This window comes from Varanus komodoensis, unplaced genomic scaffold, assembly GCF_004798865.1.
Source record: "Varanus komodoensis strain SLA01 unplaced genomic scaffold, ASM479886v1 scaffold16, whole genome shotgun sequence".
Classification (NCBI taxonomy): Eukaryota; Metazoa; Chordata; class Lepidosauria; order Squamata; family Varanidae; genus Varanus; species Varanus komodoensis.
The window spans coordinates 629,472-648,839 of record NW_025335468.1 but is presented as its reverse complement, the minus strand read 5'-3'; the positions used below and the strand labels follow the sequence as shown (position 1 = coordinate 648,839).

At 42.5% G+C, this 19,368-nt stretch overlaps 2 protein-coding genes across 13 annotated transcripts in view; one reads left to right on the top strand and one right to left on the bottom strand.

Moving 5' to 3' along the window:
* Positions 1-15,266, bottom strand: part of TMEM138 (transmembrane protein 138) — a 31,669-nt gene extending 16,403 nt beyond the window's left edge. For 3 of the 12 annotated variants that reach the window (XR_006414272.1, XR_006414273.1, XR_006414274.1), the window contains exons 1-3: positions 12,279-13,736; positions 11,271-11,442; positions 1,842-1,917 (exon numbers count right to left, since the gene is read on the bottom strand). Coding sequence is in view for 6 of the 12 variants with exons in the window: in XM_044425706.1 (XP_044281641.1) it covers positions 963-1,075; positions 1,842-1,917; positions 11,271-11,442; positions 12,279-12,406 (489 nt within the window). In the remaining 6 variants the exon portion in view is untranslated. The other 9 variants (XR_006414276.1, XM_044425704.1, XM_044425703.1 and 6 more) reach the window with 9 other exon arrangements.
* Positions 15,041-19,124, top strand: LOC123021346 (lysosomal membrane ascorbate-dependent ferrireductase CYB561A3). The gene is made up of 3 exons (XM_044426049.1): positions 15,041-15,457; positions 18,470-18,676; positions 18,814-19,124. The coding sequence occupies exons 1-3, from the start codon at positions 15,379-15,381 to the stop codon at positions 19,122-19,124; spliced, it is 597 nt and encodes a 198-aa protein (XP_044281984.1). The 5' UTR covers positions 15,041-15,378.
* The last annotated feature ends 244 nt before the right edge of the window (positions 19,125-19,368 follow it).

Genomic DNA, 19,368 nt, shown 5'->3' with positions numbered 1-19,368 from the left:
CCATAACTTTTTTTATCCACCTGCACAACATTTAGAAGTCTTCTACCCCAGATTTTAGAGTATAAAATATTTTAGATTATAAAATATTTTAGATAGTTTTAAACAACAAAAGCAAAAAACAAAACTTTTTTCATTGCCACCCCCCCCCCCCAATCTGTGAATTTGGCAATTTGGCTGTGCTAATCTATACTGCATGCAACACGATAAAATAATCAAGGTTCTCTCTCTGACTCTGGATAGAATGCAATTCTACTAAGTCATAGTATTTACTTTAAGAGCAGCAAGGTTACACACACAGGGCACTTGGACTGGTAATATATCTAGACTTGGCAAGTACATTCTCTTATAAAAAGAATAATGCAAAATAATCACACTATGGTTTCTAGAAAAGAGATATTTATTTTCTCACAATTTATAAAAACACAAGTACAAAAGGGTCAACTAACAAGTCAATGAGAGTCAACTTGCCCAAATACTGTAAAGCTAAAGCATGGTCCTTTTACACCTAGTTGTGCCATTGGTACTAAGTTGGTACCTTTTTGTCAGAGGAAGGAGAACATGGGGTAAGGGAACAGTCCCAGGAGGAAACTGCTCCTGCTACTCCTTCAGAATTCTCACTGAAACCAATCTGGCATTTTATATTGTTCCTCAATAAAGCTGCAGCCAAATCTGAAGAACACAGTATTCACATCAGAAAGGATGTGGAGTGCTCGGATGTGAACAAGCATGTGACAGCAAACATGGAAGTCACAGAAACAGAACAGTTTCACTGATGCCTAGGGCTGAAGTGCATTGACCTTGGGACAGGGATACAGTCGTTAGACTGTGTAAGATTTAGGACTGGATTATAGGAGACAAATTGTGGAAGGGTAAAGTTCTTGCAAAATACATATAAGGTCTCCTTTCCATCCCAGCAGACCTCTGCTCCTGACCTCTGCTCCAGAGAATCCAAAAAGCACTTGTCAGCTATGAACTTGAGCAAACTCTTTCCGTAGCCAAAGAGAGTCCTGGTAGAAACGGGGGTCCCCCAGGTGCACAGCCGTCCTCTTATAGAAGTAATAGTAGAGCACAGCCACTGCAATCAATGAGATAAGAGCAAGCATAGTTCTCATATTTATCTACTTAATTGTTTCTGTCATATTCAGATAAAAATCCTCACCATCCTTTCAGGAAGGAGCACAATTCCAGCTTCTAAGATAACCATGTTTTTGCAATGAAGTTTTTTCTTGCATCTAGTTAATCTGCATGCAGAAGGTTTCAGGTTCAATCCCTGGCACCTCTAGGAAAGGCTGAGACAGATTCCTTTTTGAAACTCTAGAAAGCCACTGCCAATGAGCATAGCAAAGAGGTAACTTGTCTTTTGGAGGCACGTGAGCACATTTTGCAATCTGAGAAATAGGGCATGTGGATTAAAATCTATTGGCTTGCACCCACCTCCCACCTTCATTTTCTAAGAATGCTTTTGAGCTCATGCACCCAAGAGGCATTCATGGGAAGAGAAGAGGAGAGCAGTTAAGAGTCCTCACTTTCCGTTAAAGTGGTCCCAAGCTACAGGAAGAGACTTTGATTGTTTCAAGTAGGAAGGCACTTTGATGAGTGCCAAGAAGGGTATTAGAGGGTGTATTCGTTCCTATGGGCATCACATTGCCTGCTCCTGGTATAGATAATACTGAGCTATATGGTCCAACTCTGCATAAAGCAGCTTTCTAGGTTTCTAACTTCTCCCAGCTCCATCTGGGTTTTGTGGAAAAATGCAAACTGAGCAAATCTTACTGATAACTTCTACAGTTCTTTCCAGGGGTCATGGCACAGGAGAAAAGATGGTACAACATAATTCTTACCCAGCCTCTGGAAAACAAAGAGGGCTTGCAACCCATCTGTCCACACAAAGTAGTGAGAATTTTTCCAGCGAAGGTTCTGTGGGAAAGAAGTACATGAAACTTATTTTAAAGACAGGATATAAACTCTTCTTCCTGCAACAACATAAAACTATAGCAGTCTTCCTTCCATCCGTCCTTCCTTCCTTCCCCCTACCTGCCTGCCTTTCTCACTTCTCCATGCCACATAGCCAGAAAATAGCCATATTCATAAGACCTTCAGTGAAGAAATGCTATATATATATATATAATGTTGTTCTGTAAATATTCTATGAAGGATCTGAGAGACCGTAATCTATCTGTCTAGGCCTGAGGCCCATGTTGTTACTCTATTGAAGGCCTGATTTAGGAGTAGTTACTTGGTGATATTCTGAAGGGGAGACAGAAATGGGACATGGATCAGGTTAATTCCATTTCCTAGGTGGAAAAGAGCATTCGGGAAATGACAATTGGCAGTTAAGGTGTTAATAGTTAGAGATTCAGCCAATCTGTTCATAGAGTCAAGGAGAAAGTGGACTAGAGGAAAGGTGAGGAAAAAGTGGATAGCCAAGGCCTCAGTATTAAGTTATTCTTTCTCTACAGAATAACTGTACGGTGGCTGGTAAAGACCAGGGTAAGAATGCTAGGAGGCTGGCTGCCCTAAGTTCTTTCCAGAAGGTTGCATAAGCAGGCATTAAACTCCAGATAAGGAGCCCAATATATAACAGGAAGCACTTTGAGAATCAGAGGAAAATTGTATCCAAGAGTTGGTTCTAGTTATAGGGAATCTGGCCTTAGGTAAAAGAAGTCATTAAGAGGTGTGTATTACCAAGAGTGTATCTTGAGTCCTTAAGTATTATCAGCAAGCATTCCTTTGAAACCTCCAAATTAAATATTCCATTATGTAAAAAATACCCCTTTAATAAATCAACTTTTTCAACAGTTCATCATTTCATGAATTGGTGCCCATCTCATACCGAAGCCTCTTATACCAATATATCAAGAGAATTTGAAGTGTTCTACAAGAACTAATGGAAGTGGGAAAGGGGGTAGCTTGCGGAACTCTGAGTTATAGGGACAGAGAGTTGCTCATAAGCATTTTCTAAAAATAAGAAACCCATGGGTGGGATTGTCCAGTTCAAGGAACAGTTTCCCCACAGGTAGTAGCAGCAATTGAGAGAAAATTCCCTGTAGCTACTTTTGAACATTGAGCAATTTCTATGATCTTGAATAATTAAGCATTCTACAAAACTACTACAACAAACTATTACAGAATTAGAGTTTAAGTCTAGAATTAGACTTAACTCCAGTTATTTCAAGTGACACTTTTGGGGTCACAACTTGAAACTGACCAACTTGTGGTCAAACACTTCTTATGCCAACTATCCAAACCTCTGCCTGTGGAAGAAAATGTTTCAGGGCAAGCAAATGTTAAGGCTACAGTCCGATACACACTTGACTGGGAATAACTTTCATTGAGTAAATCACACACAGAACTGTGCTATCTACAGATGTTAACACTGGAGCTCTGCCTCATTCATGAAATTTCACTGGACATAAAGATGCTGCTGCCTTCCTCTTTAATCATTCTGTGCTCTTCCACAGCTTCTTCTCTATCTTTTTCTTCTGCAATAAATCCATTAATGAGAAAAATGGAATGGCTGAACAATTCCTTCTATCTGGTAGCAGAAGGAACCCTACATCTGGAAGCATCCATCCTTGCATGCTTTCACTACCACCACAACACACCGGTCTTATGCAACACTTTTCATAATTTCATATACCAGTTTCCATGCCTCTTCCCCAACCGGACGTTTCTTAGCAAGCTGTGACATTGGTTCCTGTATTCTCTGAAAACTCAGATTTGCAGAAAAAATGAATTTCAACCCAGCAGCTTTGTTCCATTGCAGCATTTGATTGGCCAAACTTCCAATCACTGTATATTTTTTTCTGATAGTACTGTGCACTGTACTTCAGTTTGTAAATGTGCTGCTTCTGCTTCAACCAAAGAAAACCCTTTCTACCTCTTTTCTACTCTGCCTCCCAGAAATCCTTGTTGTGAAATAAGGGAAGCAGTGAGGGATGCTAGAAAGTGAATACCATTTTATGATATACATAAGCAATCAGGGAGCAAAATCTAGTTTTCCAACTAATTTTTAAAAAAGAGGTTTGGTGACAGGAATAATTGGTGGCAGACTATTTTAGGAACACAAGAAACTGCTTAATACTGAATCAAGCTATTGATCTATCTATAACAGCATCACTCACATTGACTGGCAACTCTCTCCAGGATTCAGGTAGGAATTTTTCCAGCCCTGCCTGGAGATGCTGGTGGTGAAACCTAGACCCTTCTCCATGAAAAGCATGTGCTCTGTCATTGAGCTAAGGTCCTGAGCTATGCTAACATTCAGTGTGTGTATACAGGAATTAACCTTATATTTTTATAAAGGTGTTGGTGAAGGAGATAAATGTGTGAAAATCACAGACTCATAATACCTGCAAGAGATCTAATCCAGATTCAGGGTTAAAAAGGTATAGAGCCAAAATACTGGAGGTTCTTTAATTCAGTATATGTTATGAATGGCAATAGGATCCAAGGGGACAGAATCTAGAAAAGGGACAAGCAGATAAAGAAGCACTGACCCTCTAGGGCTGTTATTTCTCTAGTATTAATTTAGCATACTCCCAGATAACTGAGTATAGGATTGTAAGTCCCACTAAACTCATTTCTGAATAGACAAGCACAGACTTACACTGCTAACTGTAATGAGCATCAGATGCACATATTCACTAAATTGAAGTCATCTGTTACACACCAGATCATGAAAGGCAAAACAAAACACCACAATGCACTACTTAATCAATGTTCAATTTCCTGTCTAATACATTCATCTGATCAAAAGGATAGTGACAGTGGGGTGAAACCTATGCTCTACCTATAGAAGAAATAACAATAGTTTCTGACATGTCCGTATGTCTTGTTGCAATGCCTGAGAATGGGAAGAGAAAGATCTGGCTCCTAGTCAGATCTTTTTTTAGGACAATAGCAGGCAACAAAGACAATGTGGTCCCCTCAAATGTTTTGGACTATAACTTCCATAATCCTTGACCACTGGCCCAGCTGGATATACCTAACCCCAGGAGACAATTATGTGCTTCATGGCCACATACTTGCTTCCCAACACAGGAACAGGAGAAAGTAAGAGTCCAAAAGTACATTAGCCTACCAAAAGTATACAAGCCCAATTGGTATGTAGGAGCTGGGTGAGGAATATGTAACCTGTGGGGGAGGAATATGTAACCCTGAAAAGATATTCCAGATCATGATCCATGCTTTCTAAGCCCCTTTGGAAAATAATGGGAGACCAGCCAGTCTAAGGAATCGAAGCAGTTGCCAGACATATCCTTGCCTGTGCAATATGAATTAAGCTTCAATCTCAAAAGTTTTCAAGAGGAACTAGATAGGTTCTGCAATACAAACAAAGCAAGAATGGCTCACTTTCCTACAATTCACCCAAGAAACCATGCCCATATTTTTCAAGCTTAATAACTTCTACATGGTAAATTCAGAGTGTTGTGCTTTTGTAATTACATGTATAAAATGTCACAGGGATAAAATGCACAAACTGATTCATATTAAAATTAGTCATAATAAGATCCTTTTCTTAAAGTTACATGATGCACCTTAATTCATAACATATGAGTGAGGAGAGTGAAAGGTGCATTTTTCATTCCATTTCGGAGTTCCTAAAAATTCAAGTTCACGGTCAGGACAGAGTTCTCTACTTCAAGCCTATTGTAGGTTTAAACATCCATACACCACATGGAATGGGTGTGAGCACTAAGGAGCAGCTCAGGGAGCACAGAAAGGTTAATCGGATCAGCAGATTTATACAGAACACCCAGACTTATTCTAGCTCCCAACAACAGGCCTCAGAAAATCCTCTTAAATCCTCCTTGCCTAACCAAGCAATATCTCGGAAAGCAATCAAACCCAAACATTACTCCAAGCTAGACTGCTTCATCTAACTTCATGGAAGAGGCGACACTAAATCCCAGGAATTTTGAGTTCTGACCTCTAGTGGGGCATTCACTACTGTTACCACAGATCACTTATTTACCTTGCAAACCATCTTTGTCAATGTACTCAAGGCAGTTTACAAGTGAAATAGAATACAATCTAATGCATACAACACAAAAGGAAGAGGGGATAGGAAGTGAAGAGAAAAACAAGAAATTCTAAGATGGAGATGAGAAAAGGTTGGGCAATTATTTATTAGGATTTGGAAAATCATTACTCTGAAGAGCAAAATTTCCCATAAACCAGCCTTCCCCAACCTGGTGCCTTCCAAATGCATGGCATCCCTAGCTGACATAACCACTACTCATGCAAACTGGGGATTCAGTAGATCTGCAGGGCATCCAGTTGAGGAAGCCTGCTGTGGGTTCTTGAGGGAAAAACTGGGCTATTCAATATATAATGAAGTATACTTCTGGTTGGTCAAGAGTGGACCCAGGAAGAAAGGGTTAACTCCTCTTGCTTAGGAGGGCATGGCCAAATCAAGCGTGTATTTCCTTTCTAAAAAAAGGGCCCCTGCATTTAGTTGTAAAATGTTATACCAGAAGTAAAGCGTGTACCTGAACTCTGAACATAAATGTCACCTACATGAACAGTCCCTCCTGCAGAATTAGGGAGGAAGAAAACAGTGGGGTAGGAGTAAAACTAAGCAGGCCCTACCTAATTAGTGAGGTATTGCATGAATACAAATACTGAACCCAGTAAAAAATAAAAATCTCACACGGAACCAGCCATTTTCACCCAAAGGTGGGGCTGTTGGAGTCACTCTGCTGTCGGGAAAGGGATATCCAATTGCAGGATCATCTTCCATGTGTAGGTTAAAAAGTAAAGGTCAAAGTTTCCCCTTGACATTAAAGTCCAGTCATGCCTGACTCTAGCGGGCGGTGCTCATCTCCGTTTCCTAGCCGAGGGAGCCAGTGTTTCTCTGCAGACAATCTCCATGGTCAAGTGGCCGGCATGACTAAACTCTGAAGTGCACGAAACGCTGTTTCCTTCCCACCAAAGTGGAACCTTTTTATCTACTTGTATTTGCATGCTTTCAAACTGCAAGGTTGGCAGGAGCTGGGAGGGAGCAATGGGAACACACCCCGTTGTGCAGATTCAAACCGGCCACCTTTTGATCAACCAGCACAGCAGTTTAAACCACTGCGCCACCTGCATCCCATGTGGGGGCTCAAAACCTGCTGCAGCAATCAATGAATGACAGATGGGTCACCGGAGGCATCCTTTTTGTAATTCACAAAGTAGGAGGGTTGGCCAAGGTGCCTGCCTGACAAATACCCTCCAGGGAACAATGTGTGGTCAATGCAGCCAGTATTATTGCCCCACTACCACATACAGAGTGGGATGTGATTCCCACAGCAACTTACTCACCATGAACCAGCAGGCCAGTTAATGCATTGTCACCCGGCAGCTGATGGTATTCCTAGATATCTGAGAATTCTGCTCTACCCTATTTGATGACACTGAAAGTCTCTGTGAATGTACCCCATCAGGCTTAAAAGGTTTTGGATGTTGTCTGAATGTTTAATTTATACTATCCTCTTTCACTGGGATGAAATGCATTGGGACAAAAATCAGGGAGCACAACGCCTGACCACAATTAAGGACACAGGTTTTGTTTTCTTGTGTTGTTTTGGTTTGTTTTTGTATAAAGGCTACTTCAAGCCTGAAAATCAACATCTCTAGGTGGAAGATAGATTTCCCCATTGATATGAAAATCCGCTTCCTGATTTTCCAAGTGGAAGTGACCACCACATGGAAGACTACCCTCCAGGTTAGTTCTTTTATGGACTGGACCTTATGGCTTAGAAGGGAGACTTGGTAAGGCCCAAAGTACCCCAAAAAAGTCCAACAAGGGAAAGCACAGCTGGTAGGCAGGAGGGAAGCATTCCACTGGAAATACCTAATTTCCTATAAGAAACATTTGACCCATGATGTAGGTAGGGCTTCCCTTAGCCTCTCCCCTATCCAGTTGCTGTTCTTTCCCCCGAACATAGAACAACTATATAACACTGATTCTAGTCAACTTACACAAGCAGCCTGATTCAAGGTACTGGTTTTGATCTATACACAATTTAAGAGTGCAGTACCTGATGGAGCACCTTTCCCATATTACATGCAATATCTAAGTCCCTTCTCCAGGTTCCTCTTTCAAGGGAGCCTCAGGAAGATTTATTTAGAAAATTTGTAGGCCGTCCATCACTGTCGTCTCAAGATGACAGCCTTCTCAGTGGTGGCCTCTGACTATGGAATGATTTCCCAGTGAGCCCCCTGGTGCCAACACTGTTAACCTGGGACCAAAAAGATAAGACCTTCCTCTAGTCCGTAGATAAAGTTGTATGTAACATTTTAATTAGATCCTTTCTTTCCATGGATTATTAAAAATTGTGTGTGTGTGTGTGTGCACACGCACTGTTTTTATGTGTTTACATGTGGATGGTTTATATACTGTGTATAATATTGTACATTTAAGTTTTTAACCTTTGTAAACTGCTCAGAGAGCTTTGCCTATTTCTCAGTATAGTGAACTCTCGTTGCTGAGGGAGTCCTGACTGCAGCAAATCTAGAAACTCGGGAAGCTTCATTTGCAGAGGAGGGATGTTATTCTTCCTACAACAACTCTAAAGACCATCCACATCAGCTGATAGATCTTGATAGTGGAAGACCTCCTACAATGGAGAGCCAGTGTGGCGTAGTGGTGAAGAGCACGGGACTGGGACTCAGACGATCCGGGTTCGAGTCCCCACTCAGCCACGGAGCCAACTGGGTGACTTTGGGCCAGTCACGGACTCTCAGCCCAGCCTACCTCACAGGGTTGTTGTTGTGGGGATAAGATGGAGGAGGAGATATAAGCTGCCTTGAGCCCTTTGTAGGAAAAAGGCAGGATATAAATCGAAATTAAATTTAAAAAAAATCTAGGATGATATTGGTAGACAGTCCACTATGTAGGAGCTGTTGTTCAACCAGAGACAGAATCACTGCAGATCTGGAAGAAACAGTGGACCCTGAAATGGGAGATCTGGACGTGCCGGGATCATCTATAGAGAACGTGCCAAGTACCTCATGACTTGAACACCAAGGCTGACCAGGCCAATGGGGAATCCCATCAGCATGTGTGCCTTTAATACTCTTACCTTCCATAGAATTCGGGTAAGGAGGGGGAAGGAAGGAAACAGAGAAAGATAAATCTTATGTGGAGGTGCAGATAGGAATATAGAGCTGTGCTAGCTTGATGGAGGTCAAGTTATCTTCACTCACAATGGTGTTTGCTATAGACCATCTGGAACTTCCAATACTAATGAAACCAGCTCAGAAACGTTAAATCCAGGATAGCCTGCCAATCCATTTGTGGGACACCATGATTAAGACAGAGAGCACAGTAAAAGGGTCTCTCTTCTTGTGTCCAGTATGTATAGAATAGCTAGCTACATCATCTTCAGATGCTTTTTCCTGCTCTTGGAGAAGGAAGCTGGATAGAACTTGTCCCTGAGGACAGATAGAAACTTAAGGGCATTCATCATGTTATATGACTGTAAGTCTATTTGCAAGACTAATGGAGATACAATAATGAAATATGAAGAACATTGCAGACTAGACAAGTTTATACAGAGCATAAAAATCTGAGTATAAAAATTAGAGTAGTATTCTTTATGTAGTGCTACAAAAGAGTAGCAACATTTCATCTGAACTTTAGTAGGACTATACCAGTAAATGGTAAACAAAGCATGGTCATTACCTAATGTCACATTTAGGGCCATAGCTTCAAGTGGAAATAATGGATGAGTTATTTATCAGAGGCCCTCTGGAACAAAACTACTGAAAAAAATTGAAAGCCAAGTATAAAAATCACAAGATGCAAGAGACTTTTACGAGTACATTAACCAATGTAAAGGGAAGACCAGAGTACACTTTATATTGAAAAGATCAGTGTTGCAAAGAACGATGTAATGTGTTGGAATGAGGGAACTAGTTAAGTCAGGAAATTGGGGGGAAATTGACACTGGAAGGAAGAGTTGCTGGTTGAACTTCCAGATCAACATAAAATAAGAATCAGTAAAGCAAATCAAACAAAGGTTAACAACCACCCCACAGTTTACTGGAAAGGAAATGCACTCACATGTACATACAAGGACACCATTTATGAGGACCACAAAGAGGCAGACTGTGACAGAGGCGGCACTGTATTAGCTGAGGTTGTTTAATGTACTGCATTAGCATCTGAACTCAATACTGGCATGATTCATTTAAATGAATATTTATGCAATGACTGCAAAACCAATCATTTTGCATAAATCTCATACAAGAGAATAAATTAAGGACATCAAAAGACACCCAAAGAAGTGAGAGACACAGATTGTGAACTATATCTGGTAAAGAATAAACCAAATGAGTAATTGAAAATGTCAAAAGAAGGGAAAGCAAGCATGGAACAAACCTTGGTTGGGGAAGATTAAAAAAAAAGACTGAATGGGCTCCTGGATCCTGCTATGTCAATGGGGAATTCTTGTTTTATCGACAAAATTCTGATAGGTTTGGAGCTGTTGTAGCAATTGGGGTGGGGTGCTGTACTGTCAAGCTATAGGGATAAATTGTGTAGTAGCAAGATTCTATCCCATTTCAGAGCTTTGCTTTAATGCCAGGAGATTTCTTTGAGTCACCTTATCCAATTCTTTCCCAGAACACAGAACTACCAAACCAGAGGATATGTCCTTATACAACTGGAGACAGTACATTAGGCCAGGAACCTGCTATACAAAAGGGGCAACATATCTGATGAAACAGTCCCTGTTAATATGCAGAGAAGGATAACCAACAGTTCAATTACTTCTTCATACCTGGAAACTCCACCCAACCAACAGTTTGTGTTCTACAAATTCTGCACACAGTGACTTGTAGCTGGTTTAGAAATCCAAGATTCTCTGCTTGTTTTAAAAAGGGATGACTCTGGAGATAGGTTTATCTATAGGGAAGGCAATGTATTCGTAGTGTTTGCATCTCTTCTTCGCATAGCTACCTGCTGCTTTGTCATAGCCTCTAATTTGCTACTTTTCAAGCAAATAAACTGTCAAGGTCACTTACAAAATAGCCCCAAATACACTTATGTTACTATTACTGCTCAACATTTCTTCCAGTACTATACTAGGTTCTGTTTAGCATCAACAACCAACATAGTATCTACCATTATTAAACAAAATGGAGCATGGGGAGAAAAAAAGTATAAAGAATTTCTTAATACTTTGCCTAATTATTTGTGTTTAGAATTTGATCTTCCTGAAGACTCGATATAAAGAACTTTTAAAAAAAAAAGCCAGTATAATCCTTTCCTGCCTTACCATGACCCAGATGTGGAAAGATATGCTCAAAGCAAGGTATGCTGCTGACAAAACAATGGTGCCTTTAAATTTGTGGAATAGAAGATTAACCAGGCCAGCCTGAAAGATGAAGGTATTGAAGAACATAAGGAAGATGATGATGACATTGAAGAGGATGGCAATATCCTGAATGCTGTAGGGAAACAAATACTTTAATGAGACTGATGAATGCCTTATACATCCTGCAAAAAGTAGTCCTGTGTCACATTAAAATAGCTGAAGTCTATTCCACCCATCCTCTCAATGGAGCATTATTTTTTCACCATTCACAGAAGTAAGGCAACCCCAAGGGTCTTACTAGATGAATGCAGTGGGAATAAGAGTCAACTCAAATTACAAGCTTGCATCTGGATATATGTTTTCCTACAACTCACTGAATGTTATGATCTGTATATCATATATGTACAGATCTTTACATGAAGCTACTTATCCATAAATAAAAAGATAAAAATATGGACTATGTAACAACATCTTAACACTTTGCTTTTTCTATCACAGACTATATTTGCAATTTCAGAAAACTTTTATGCTATTCAATATCAGAGGAAGAACAATCCTCTCTTATATATTTTGTCTTCCACTGTATAATTATATCCAAAGAGAACGTAAATTAACAGTACAATCTGGTACATGCTTACCCAGTTGTAAATTCCACTGTGTTCAGTTGCAACTTAATCTCAATAACTACATTTAAGATTGCCAAGTAAAAATACAATTCTAAGCACACTTAGTAGGGATCAAGTTACAGTGTACACAGAAATTTGTTTCTAAGTGAACATACTAAAGATCTTGTTGCAAATACCTCCACTCCAAGTCACTTATTCAGAGCTCTAGATAGCTGTTCTCCACTACTGTTTTAAGAGCTGAAGGCCTAGTTTTCACCATTTGCACTTTGTTTCATATTAAAGACAAAGGTAAATAAGTGTTACGGGTGAAGAAAACAAGAGTAATCTGCCCTATCATACTCACATGAAGAGCACAAGCTGGATGACAGGGGCCATACGCAGCAGTTCTGAGAAGGAGTTGACAAAGAGGTCATAGAACAGCAGCAAGAACTGCAAGGAGAGCACCAGGCTATAGTTGCTGGTCTGGAGCATCTTCCTTGCCTAGAGTTGTGAGACATCAGTGTCTGCATCCCAAATGTTGCCAGCTCATGCTCAAGTTACAGAGGACTACAAGATTTTCCTTCAATGCAATCAGCCATCACTCCTTAAGGTGAAGACAGCGGACCTGCAGAAGTACCGTACTAGCGGATAGGGAAGTAAAGAAAGCAACACAATAAAGGTAAAAAGAAGCAAACCATGGTTAAATAATTATCCACTTTCAGATCTGGGGCATGTCAGGCATGTCTACTGCTGAAGATCGAAGCAAATCGATCGTGCGGGTGTTTTGATAAAAGGCTAAACGAGTAGGAGCTCCTTGCTTCTTTATGGAAACGAGACGAGAGATAAGTCATTATTACCACGCGTTTTCATTACACTTTCCAGTGCACGAAGTACTTCGCTTCCTATATCTACACGGCAGAGGATGACGAAGGCAAAATGGGCATAGACACTCGAGAAAAGGGCTGAAATGTAGAAACTCAGGGCCAGTCTCGGGGAATCTAACCCTGACCCTGCAGATGATTCGGGTTTGGCTCCGTATTACCAGCGGACTACCTCACCACGCCAACGCACCTGGGATTCAAAATGCCCTCGCTGCACCTCACCTTTCCTGCGTTAAGTAAGGGCGAATGTAATCCTAGGAGCGCATCCCCGAACCGTTACACAAGCACAACCCGGTTGCCGCTCCGACCCCCTCTGCGGCACTCCACATTCACCTAGCGCCGATGGCCATCTCCATGGAGACCACGCAACTGGCCGAGGTAGCGTAGGCGATAGCATCACCGGAAGTTCCCGTGATTGCGACCGTAGACCCGCGAAAGTAGAGAGCAATATCATAGTCCGGAGCTTCTGGGGTTTCGTTAAGAATCTATTGTAAGGAACTTCCCTCGGGGCGCAAAGATAGCCAACAAAGAAAGTAGTTCACGCGCTTTTTAACAAAGCTATCTTTTCCCGTTTAAACTTTATAGCTAGCTTTTTAGCATTGAAACAACCGCTGTACGTACTATTCACGCATAGTAGGTGGGTATGTGGCTTAGAGCAACCCGACAATGTAATCTGTCGATAATACTGCAGGGCAAAAGTGAGACCGAGTTTTAGCACTGCGATCAAAAATCCCCTTAAAAACACCCTTCAGAATGCAGCAAATTGGCTCCTTGGGTAACCCTAGATGTAGCGCATATAGACAAGAAGCATTGTTAAGCGCAATCACATTTGAACAGAAGGAAGGCCTACAACTGCAGTCAAAACCTACGGAGGATTGCACCTTTGAACGTTTAAACAATTTTTAAATAGATCAACCGGAACAAAGCCTTTTTTTTTTTCTTTTCGGCCACCTTTTGTTTTTCGTGGGAGAAGTCATGCCTTCCAGTCTCAGAAAAATAGTCGATCTTCCATTAATTCCCCGTCCTTACGTCATGATCGTCGTCACTCTCTTTCCCATCTCTATAATACGGCTAGGAAAAGTCCCCCCCCCCCCGCCCAACCTTTCCAGTTAGCCGCTTGCCTAATTCCCTTCTCTATGGTGGATTAAAGTTTCTGTGCCAAGAAAGGTGCCCTCTCCTTCCTCTCTCCGCCTTAAACCGCTCCATCAGCGTTCCCGCCGGGTCTTGTTGTTATATGCCCTCAAGCCGTCTCCGATTTATGGCGACCTTATAAATGAAATCCTTCTAGACTGCCCTGTCTATGACGGTTCCGTTCAGCGCTTCCAAGTTCAAGGCTGTGGCTAATACATTCCTCTCCATTGCCTAAATACAGATAGTTACAACATCTGAAAATCCAGATCGTCGCGTTAATCCACTGTGGGGTGGAAAAGCAGAGCAGTCGTTTCCAAAGCGAAACACGTTTTAATCAAAAGTTAGTTTTATTCGATTCAGCCGAGCATATTTATTATTTGTGTTATTACTGTTTATAAATTTTTATCCCATCTTTCAAGCCGAAAGTGTACCAGACAATTATAAACCATTATGATTACAAATTCTTAAAGCAATAAAATATCAAACATTATTACGGCAACTTCTCAGAAGCCTTATTCCAAGGAAAGACTTACAGGACTGTAGCCTAAATAACAGCAGCAGATAAACTCAATCTGCACTCCCAGCCCCCAAGCAACTAGAATAAAAAAGCAAGGGCGCAGTCTTAAGGATTGCAGCTGGACAGACGGGGGCTCCCGAGATCCTTGGCGCGCTGCAATAGATCAGCATGATTACCCCCTCTGCACTGGAATTAAAATAGTTTAAGGATTCTTTTCAAAGCCTACCAAGGGAGTGCCATACAGCTTTCTCTTAGAGGAGGGTGTTCTACATGGCAGACCGCCACAAAGAAGACCTTGTCCAAGCAAGTGGGAGTAGGATCACAGCCACAGAGTCCCGGGTGACATAGTGATATTCTACAGCAGTTTCAGTGGGTTTAAGACAAGGCGAACTCTGCACAGGATCAGGCTAACAGTAAAAATCACGGCACAATGGGACTTTGTTTAGAACAGGTTGCCAGCTGGTAGGGCTCCTATGCCTCCAAGTCAGTTGCTATGTGGTCAGCAGAAACGCAGAACGTGACGCATTCCCATTTACACGCCTGCTTACCTGCTCTGTTTGGCACGCAGCTGGCAGAGGCGCGGGAGTTCCGGACAGGGGTCGGGTGCGGAAAGTTTGCAACGATATCGAAAGGGATCTTATGCGTGCCTTTGCTAGGATGCGTGTCTTTTTAACCCAAGGGAAGGAAATAATGACAGGTGCATGAGGGCACCCAGGGAAATTTAAAAGCAGAAGAAAAGAAGAGACCACAGTGTTTCCAAAACGTCCTTGAAGAGAGAATTGATCCTCCTTGCCTTCTCCCGTCTCTCCGAGAGCGAAGCCTCGCCGAGAGAACTACATTTCCCAGAAATCCACTGAAGGGGCAGGCTGGATGTGTTAATTGGGCGGGGGCCTAAACTGCGATCAAGAGGGTCTTAAGGGCTTAGTCAGAGTAAAATGAGCCGCAGCGTCGAAGGGTCTGTAGAACTTTGGAACTGCTTTTCCCGGCGCTCCCCGCGCCTCAGGCGAAAACCAGGTGTGAGGCTGGGTACTGGTAGCCAGCTTGCAGATAGGAATAACGTTGGTGGTGCTTTCTCTCTGCAGTTTCTTTGTGATCATATCTGTTTTACTGTTTGCAGGCAATCATCCCAGAAGGGTTGATATCATGTTTGCACTGCCAATTCCGCGCAGTATCTTTACATTCTGCTTTAGAAAGCTGCCCTTCTTATTGCTAAAGGCGCCTCCCCGTTGACTGACTTGCCAATGAGGAGACCCGTTCATGCTTGAAACTCCTTGAAGTTTGCTAGCTGACTTTGCTGGTGTAGCGCCCACTTGATAATTTGTGGCTGACCTAATATTGGATTGGATCCTAGTTGTTCCTTCCGAGGAAAGAAATGAGGAAAGAAACTCATAGGAAATGCCCTGCTTGATTGGGGCGGTTTCTCCCCTCCACGCACGTACACATTCTGCAGCAATCAGCGCGTCCCCTTTCCTTCTCTGTAGTATTTTCAGGGGGTTCTAAGGACCTGTAGGGTGGAGGGGTGGGGAAGTCTGTTCACCTTGGTACGCGCCCAAGTCCAACCCATTGCCTGTCGCCACCTGCGCAACCTGATGTCACTGTAAACCCATTAGTTACTGGCAACAACTTTCGTGGAAGACCTGGCACGGAATGGCACAAGGCTGCGCGCTTCCTTGTTCACTTCATGGGGCAGCAGTTGGTTCCTCCTTGCCCTACATGGATGCGTAAACAGCCTGAACAAGAGACATATGTTCGTATAACCGTGCCTCTGCAATTTGTGATAAGCTCTGGGGCAGCTCAAATCTTGCGCTGCCACGAAAATGTCAGTCCCGTGTTATCTTTCACGCAAAGCGTCTGCATTTCAAAAGTTGGTTAGCTCTACCGAGCAGAGTGGTAATGGAACTGAAACGTAGTGCTTGCTTGCTTACTGGTGGATGGTCTCTCTGAATGCTTCCGGATGGAGAACTTCTAGCTCTAGCAGTCAGAAGGCAGCGTGCAGCTTTTCCATCACTTTTTTTCCTTACCCAATTTTCCATGGTATGAAAAAACAACACCACCATACTGTGCTGGGAAAACATGGGAGGGTTATGAGTGGAAAAAAATCAAAACAGTATTTGATGACAATAATAATGCTCTCTAACAATAATCAGCATTTTCACCATGGCTAATTAATAGCTATCATGTGTTATGCTTCTGTCTTGTCTACTGATAGTTTTAAGATTTCCTTCCTAAGTTGGCAGCTGTATTCCATTCTAGTTCAATACTTGCATTATATTTAGATACTGAAGCATTGTTTTATTTCTGCAGCGGATGGTCTTAGTATTAGCGGATGGTATTAGCATAGCTCCTGCAATCCACTGATTTGACTTGTTTCATTATTTATTTCCCCACACTTTTTTTTTTTTTTTTTTTTTGGTGGAGGTGCAGGGGACTAAGCAGACATCTCTATGGAAATAATAGGATGCACTAGCTTAAAAGTCTAGGCTAGCATTTTCTCTGGAACTGGAAACTCACCCAGTTATGAACATGGATTTCTTGTGTCCACTTAAGGGCCCCTTGTGGGCTTTTTCCAGTAGCATAGTTGCTTCCCCGCTACAAGAAAGTTGGGCATGAAGAGTGCAATGCTATGCGTGTTTAAAAAGCAAAAGTCCTACAGAGCAGGACTTTGACTGGAAAACTCTGGGAGCTGATTAATCTGGCTGCACCAGAACCTTTCAAAAAAATCATAGAGGACACAAACGCTCATTAGCTTTCAGACTGACGAACATGTTTTTGCATATGCCTCATTCTTGCTTGCTGTTGGTGAGTCTATATTTGGTAGCATGTGTCAATACATGCAAATCTCTGTATAGCTGTACATTATCTGAGAAGGTGCTAGAAGATAGTTTTTGTGGGACAGAACAATTCTACAGTGTCTCCAGCCAAGAATTCCTGGCCAGTATAGTGGGCTGCATTGAGAGAGGGGATTTAAACCATACAAGATCTTTCTTTCTTTCTTTCTTTCTTTCTTTCTTTCTTTCTTTCTTTCTTTCTAGACCAGTGGTAGCTTTAACATATGTAGTTTGTCTACTCAGTTCTGCTTTGAAAGCAGAAGTTGAGATGGTCTCATGACCTCCTTAGAGGAAGCTGTGGTTGTAGGTGCAACATCTGTGTAGGACTACTGGGTAGGAGGGAAGTGTTTGCAGTTTTCACCTTAGCTGCAGGGGCAGCTTGTAAAGGAATGTGAAAACCCTACAGTGGACGCTTTTTTCTCCTGCTTGTTTGTTTTGGCTGGAATACAACTATGTATCTTGGATCAAACTGGATCCAGTAGGAACTAGCCTTCAGTCGTCTTTGGCTACCGGTGCCCCTTAGATAATAGCTCATGGAAGGGACTTGGCAGTCAACATGTCAGAGGTGTGTGGGCTGGCACATGTTCCCAACCACTCTCAGTTTAACTGAAGTCACATCCTGCATGATCATATAATGGATTCATCCTAGGCTGTTGTTCTCAACTGAAAGTTGCAAGGCAGACTTCCAGGTCCCCTAGCAAATTCACTAAAAGGGCTACTAAGTAGAAACAAGTGGGTTGTTATTACCCTGTGGAAATTTTATGTGGCTTGTCTTTGGGAAGAATGGAAGTTATGCCAATTACAGTCTGTTAGTAGTTGATCTTGGTTTTGGAGAGTAATGGGCTTTGTTTAGAATGTGATTTGCCTTAATCGGGCCAAGGTGCTTCTAGGTTAGAGCTATGCTTCTCCTAACTGTCATGTCTGGCATGTGTTCTGTTGGTTTGGTAATGTGTTATAAAATGCACTCCTCTGACCCAGCCTCTGGGGGTCCTCCCCTTTCCGGTTGTAAAACCATGAACGTAAAAGACAACGTCTAGGCAGCTGAAGGCAAAGGAAGTTCCGAGCTGAGTGAATGAATGAAGAACAGGACAGGAGGGAACAACAGTTGGCAAAAACCTTTCAGCAGATGATAAAACTTCAGCTAGCAAGCAACTGAAATCATTTTAGGTCTAGCTGGTGTCTTGTCTTGTTTTCTCAGGTGTGTTTCCTGCTAACAGCGAGATGCCTGGGGTCCCATTCTTGCCATATTCCATTCTACTGGGAATTCTGGGGATTGTGTGTGTGGGTTTCACCATTTACTGGAGCCAACACTGGCTTGGAGGCTTTGCCTGGGATGGCTCTACTAAAATGTTTAACTGGCACCCAGTTCTCATGGTGACCGGCATGCTGTTCTTGTACGGTGCAGGTAAGTGGAAAGAGGATCTAATTCCTTTCTGATCCCCCCTCCCCTGCTAGAATCTTGGGAAGGAGTAACTTGGGGGTTGGCGGGAGGGGTGCCCAAGCGGTCTTGACTCTGATGACATCTCCCCTCCACCCCTGCAGCAGCCCTGGTGTATCGATTTCCCTGGTCCTGGGAAGGGCCCAAGCTTCCGTGGAAGCTGGTCCATGCAGCACTGACCTTGACCACATTTGTCATTACTGTTCTGGGCCTGGTGGCTGTCTTTGAGTTCCACAACAAGAATGAGATACCTAACATGTACTCACTGCACAGCTGGCTGGGGCTATCGGCTGTGATATTCTTCTCCTGTCAGGTGAGTAAGAACCTCATAATTGTATGTATATATTTTAAAAGCTGGCATGTCCCACCTGTTTCCCTGAGAGGAGACTTAATGTACCAAAAAAGTGGAGGGTAACTTACTGTCCATGCAACAGTATCAAAAGCCCAAATAAGCAACAGGAGCTTATTTGTGAGAAAAGAATTGACCTAAAGGCTAAAGAAGGGCCGCAGCTGAGTGGTGGAGCACCCGTTCTGCATGCTGGTTCAGGCCCTGACCTCTCAGTCGGGGAGGGATCCTGCCAGAAACCCCAGCGAGCTGCTGCCCAAGGATGGGCAATGCCCTGGGCACGTTTCTCCCTGCCCTACTTCTGCTTTCTTAC